This window comes from Atta colombica, unplaced genomic scaffold, assembly GCF_001594045.1.
Source record: "Atta colombica isolate Treedump-2 unplaced genomic scaffold, Acol1.0 scaffold126, whole genome shotgun sequence".
NCBI lineage: Eukaryota > Metazoa > Arthropoda > Insecta > Hymenoptera > Formicidae > Atta > Atta colombica.
The window spans coordinates 2,262,858-2,268,076 of NW_017259213.1; the positions used below are offsets into that span (position 1 = coordinate 2,262,858).

Below are 5,219 nucleotides of genomic sequence, written 5' to 3' on the forward strand. Positions count from 1 at the left end.
CGCGTTTATTAGCGTGGTTGGTAACGTGCCATTTGGCGGATTATCGTTAATGTTATCTCGCATTCTGCATAGATCCCGCGTTTTTCTCGCTCCTAAGCAAGAACTACGATCATCCAAGACGCAGCCGCGAGTAACAAACACGATCTGAGCCGCAACTTTTGAATAATTTACGTCACCACACCCCGCAACATCCCTATTAATCATTCTTGGGGGATGATGAAATAACACTGCATTTAACATAACGACCACCGGGACATTTGTCCAGGTAGCATCGCGTCTCAATACGAACTTACCTTGGCTGGCCATGGTGGATAACCTCGAACTTTGGCGAATACCTTGTCACCGGCCAAGAATCTTTTTAATAGCTTCACCATGATGACTACGAATAATCCGTTATTGCGACACTGATCCGCTTTATCGTATGTTTTTGATCGTTAAACGTTACAATAATGATGTGGCGTAGTTAATTTTGCAGACGCATCGCACAAAACACCGCAACAACCGCCATTTGCACGACAAATATCGAAAACACGCAGAAGAGATACGACGCTCAGCTCGGATTGGCGGGATTAACCGTGGCGTCAACGAGTGGCTGATCTACCGCGCAAAGTCGAGTAAAGCAGTGTTGCCAGTTGTAGGGATTTAATAATTGATCTAAAAGGTGATCAGCAGTTCTCTGAAAAAAACGAGTATTAAAAATTCAAAGGAATATTATCTATTAAAGGCCTATTATTGTTCCATCTTTTGGTAAATTTTATCTGTGAGGTAAATCTGGTAATCCGCGCATGTAATTGGATAATCTTGCTACTTACTCAACAGGTAAAATTTACCAAAAGGAAAAATCAACTCTAAAGCCTTCTGTCCACGATGCTAGAAATCGGTCCTCAGATCAAGAAAGAATTGACCAATCGCAATGATTATGTGATCAAATTGTTCAAATGTGATTTGTTAATTTTTTCTCTGTCCGAGATCTCGAATCAATTTCTAGCATTATGGACATCGGGCTTAAGAGATCAGAAAATGTTATTGTAACGTAAGAATTTCAACCAAAAAATTCAAAAATTTTATCAGAAATCATGTATTGTGGAATACACAGTTTCTGATAGGTTGAAATTCTTATTCTCTATTCCTTTTATTATGCGGAGTCCCTTATTCTTAAAAGGTTTATTAATTTTTTACAAATATATATCATAACGTATATTATTAAAAAAAAATTTCGATCGCCATTTCGATTTAGGCTATGGTCAAAGTCTCGCTATAAATGCTTTGAAACATTTGATGGACTAATTGGAAAAAAGAATTTTACAAACTGACCAATTAAAAAACGCTTCAAAGCGTTTGAAAAAAGTTTGTAGCATCACGTTGACCATACTCTTAGTTGTCTGTTCAAAGCGCTTAGTATTATTAATGAATATCATTCGTCAATTTTGACTACGTGATTCTTTTTGTCGCTAAAACAGGAAACAGCCGGTTTGAACAGTTCGTGAAAATTTACCTTAAGTTCCGAAAGTGTAGTGTTACTAGTGGTTTGTTTTCTGTTTCTGCACTTAGCTGCATTAGAAGTCTCTTGCTTTCGACGAATATCAACATATACTTATATATATTTCACTTCAAGTTCCAAAAGTTTACACTGCTTCAACTATAGAAAACACTTTAATTCTTAGTTCAGCCTGTTCAGTCACAGAAAATAGACCTATATATAATTATTTCTCAGTTGTGAAACTGTTTTATATTTTTAATTTTCATTATATTTTCATTATATTTTTAATTTTCCAATACATGCAGATAGGCAAAAAAATTGATTTCAAAGCATTAGTCGTAATATCAATGCTTACAAGCGTGCACGAATTTGCAGCGACCATTTTACAGAAAATGATTATAATAATAATAAAAAAAGAAATAATTAAAGAAAATTGTAGTTCCATCTGTTTTTACACAAAAGTAATAATATTTTTTAATAAGATATTTTGTATTAAAATATAATTACAATATTTTATAAATATGTATACATAAAACATCTGATATAAATGTTTTTCTAATATATATTTTTATGTACAATAGAATTTTGTGAAAATGTAAAAAAAGACTTGATAATTCCTTAAGAATTGATGAAATCCAACATGACAAATGACTCGACAAGCAGCATTCAATGTGACGATCAAAATAAATCAATAATAAGCCTTTGTAAATCTACGATGGCTATTCAACATAATAATCAAAATGAATCAATGAACATCCTACACGAATTTCCAATGGATATTCAAAATGAAGTTATAGTTTTTAATGAACCAACACATGTCACAAGTCAACAAAGGTAAATACGAAAAGGCATTTCAATTTATTTTAATTTGTAAATATTGTCAATAAATTTTTTGTTTCAGAAAACGGTTTAAAATTAATAAAACAGAAAAGATATTTTTAAGAACTGGTAAATATAATATAGAATGTTTTAAAAAAATTGAGTTTACTGAGCAATCATGGATTAAATTTGCAAAATATATTCATTATAATAGACACTTAAACTTTTAGTAACAGAAAACAAACGTTTACAAGAGAACATTTTAGAAATGCAATTTGTAATACAAACATTAATAAATACAAATTCGTTAACAAATAATGTCATTTATACTCCGCAAGATGACGATGATGACATTGTATTACTTAATACTATATTATCTGATGAATATGTAAGAAATGAGCAAAAATTTAATGAGCAGCAAGAAGCAAATGTTGAAGCAAAACAAGGTTCTATAAATGTTTATATGGATCATGATTATTTTATACGAATTAATTGGTACTTGACTGAATATGTTGAAATAATAATTACATATATATCTGACTATATAGTTTCAACTGTTATAAAAAAAATTAATTGCCTTTTTTGTAAACAATTGCTCATTTCAAGTAAGGCACATAAGGAATCAAATACATTTATTGACAAGCTGTATCAAGCATCATGTGATGTTACTGAAATATGCAAGACAGCAGAAAAAATTTTAAGACATAATCAAGACAAATTATTTAAAACTGACAATATATTAGCTGATTTAATATGTCAATCTTTACGTGTACTTCCTTCAAATATATTTAATATGAGTAAACATATTGAACATACTGTTACGTGGTCATTTGATCATCGAAGTCAATTAATACAACTAATTTTGAAAAATTTTTTAAATGTGCGACTTAAGCATGAAATTACATTTGCAAATTCCACTTAAAGAATGCGAATGAGAAATAACAAATAACATTTTTTTAATCTAATAAAATTAAAATTGTCATATAAAAAAATTTTAAAAAGTTTTTTTCTAATATTATTTACTATTGATTATATCAGGGTGTATCTTAAATAGCGCCCACTAATTGTATAGCGTTATTATTACTGTTAAAAAATTGAGTAAAAAAAACCTGAATCATTTTTTTTTCTACAACGCTCAAATTCAAAGCAGTTATTACCAGAGTAAAGCTAATCCAATTAGTGCTTCTTTCAGTTATCCAGACGGGCGCACGTCTATCACGATAATTGCTTTCTGTAATAACCAGGATTGGCAAAGATTAATGTGTTTTTTTTTTAAGAATAAATCATTTTTCTTAAATATGTTTTTAATGCTTCAAATATGTTTTAAACAGCTGTATTATAAAAAAACATGTTTTTTACCAATCTTGATAATAATTGTTTTATTTTGCATTGTAGAAAAAAATACCTGAGGACTATGTTTTAATTTTTGATGAGAAATAGCGCTATAGATATATGATTAGTGGACGTAATATTTAAGAAACACCTTTTGTATGTTTACTACTATTAAATATGTTATACAGAGTATCTACAGATAACACAATGCTCATATACAAATAAAATGGACTAATGACTCTTGCACACAGAACTTAGCAACGCTTTCCACGCAACAGAAGTTGAATAATCAGTTTATCACTTTTCCATAAAGGTATAAAACGATTTTTTGCTGCGCTAACTTCCGCAAATGTTGCCGCATTCTGTTCACCTCTGTGCAGTTTTGCACTAGTACAATTTAAGAATATCTGTTTGTTTTAATATATAAATCTACCTCAATTTATCGAAATAAGATTAATAAATTAATGTTCCTGGCTATGAGAGTAATAGAAAGCCTACATTAGATTAAGCTACTCTATAAGTTCAATCTTTGAAAAGGATACAATATGATATATATGCAAGTACATATATAGTGTATATTAATAATTCAAAATTGAATTATTTAAAAGTAATGAAGATCCAGCTTTGACCGTAATAGGCATTTACTAATATTTTTTGTTTATTGAAATTTAAAAATTGTATACTGTTCAATTACTACAATAAACATACTTAAAAAAAAAATGATGAGCGGTCCTATCTCGCCACGCACTTGTACTTGGTAGTACTATTCAGCAATCTTTAGTAATTAATATCTCGTTAACTATTGCGAAATTTGTAAAGACTCTTTGACTCGGTTTAACCAATTTTACTTGCATACGAGCATTGTGTCAATAATATTAGATACTCTGTATATTTAAATGACATAAAGAAAGATTTTCCCGTAATGTTTTTATCAAAAATGTTATTTTTTTCTTAAACGGTCTAGCTGGATCTTAAGTGATTGTATTTCTATATTTCTCACGTACAGTCCTATAAGATATGAGTGTTTCTCATGTATGATCCTAAGATATATTGTTATTTTTTCCTTATGGCTGTAAAAAATCTAGGCGTATTTAAGGCTGTGAATAAAAAACTGAGACTAATAATGAAGCGAAATAAGCAGTTCAACAATTTACGATAATTTGGTTTATAAATTGTCCTTTACTCGACATTCGGATACAGATCTTTTTTGTTCGGAGTCTAACGGAATCTTTTCTCTTTGCTCACGAGATTAGTCGCTCGTCTCAATACTTTTCGACATCTTTCTAAAATAATCAAAATATTATTTCGGCAAGTCATTGTTATTTATCGTGGTTTACATTTATAATTTTAAATAGAGACGTTTAAGCTCCCGAAACAATTATTTACCTATGAGATGAAAATTATGGAATTACTTTATACATTTATTTTAACTGAGCGATAAACTATGCAGAAGAAGATACTCGCAATCGTATTAATAGAAATGCAAAAATAGAAAATGTTTAAATGTTTATTATCTTTGCAAAACAGAGTTAGTCAATGTATAAATAATATAATGTATGAAGTATATACAATATATATATATATATAT

General features: G+C 29.6%; 1 protein-coding gene and 1 long non-coding RNA gene across 2 annotated transcripts in view; one reads left to right on the plus strand and one right to left on the minus strand.

The window, feature by feature from the left end:
* The window catches only part of LOC108695043 (PC4 and SFRS1-interacting protein), a 5,384-nt gene extending 4,865 nt beyond the window's left edge, over positions 1-519 (minus strand). Inside the window, exon 1 of the mRNA XM_018204774.1 lies at positions 294-519. Within this exon, the coding sequence (XP_018060263.1) occupies positions 294-374 (81 nt within the window). The 5' untranslated portion in view covers positions 375-519. The remainder of the gene's footprint in view (positions 1-293) is intronic.
* Positions 520-1,907: 1,388 nt separating this feature from the next.
* LOC108695169 lies at positions 1,908-2,412 on the plus strand. Its single transcript, XR_001932105.1, has 3 exons — positions 1,908-1,941; positions 2,062-2,314; positions 2,382-2,412. It is a non-coding gene; the product is annotated as an uncharacterized LOC108695169 (long non-coding RNA).
* Positions 2,413-5,219: the final 2,807 nt, after the last annotated feature.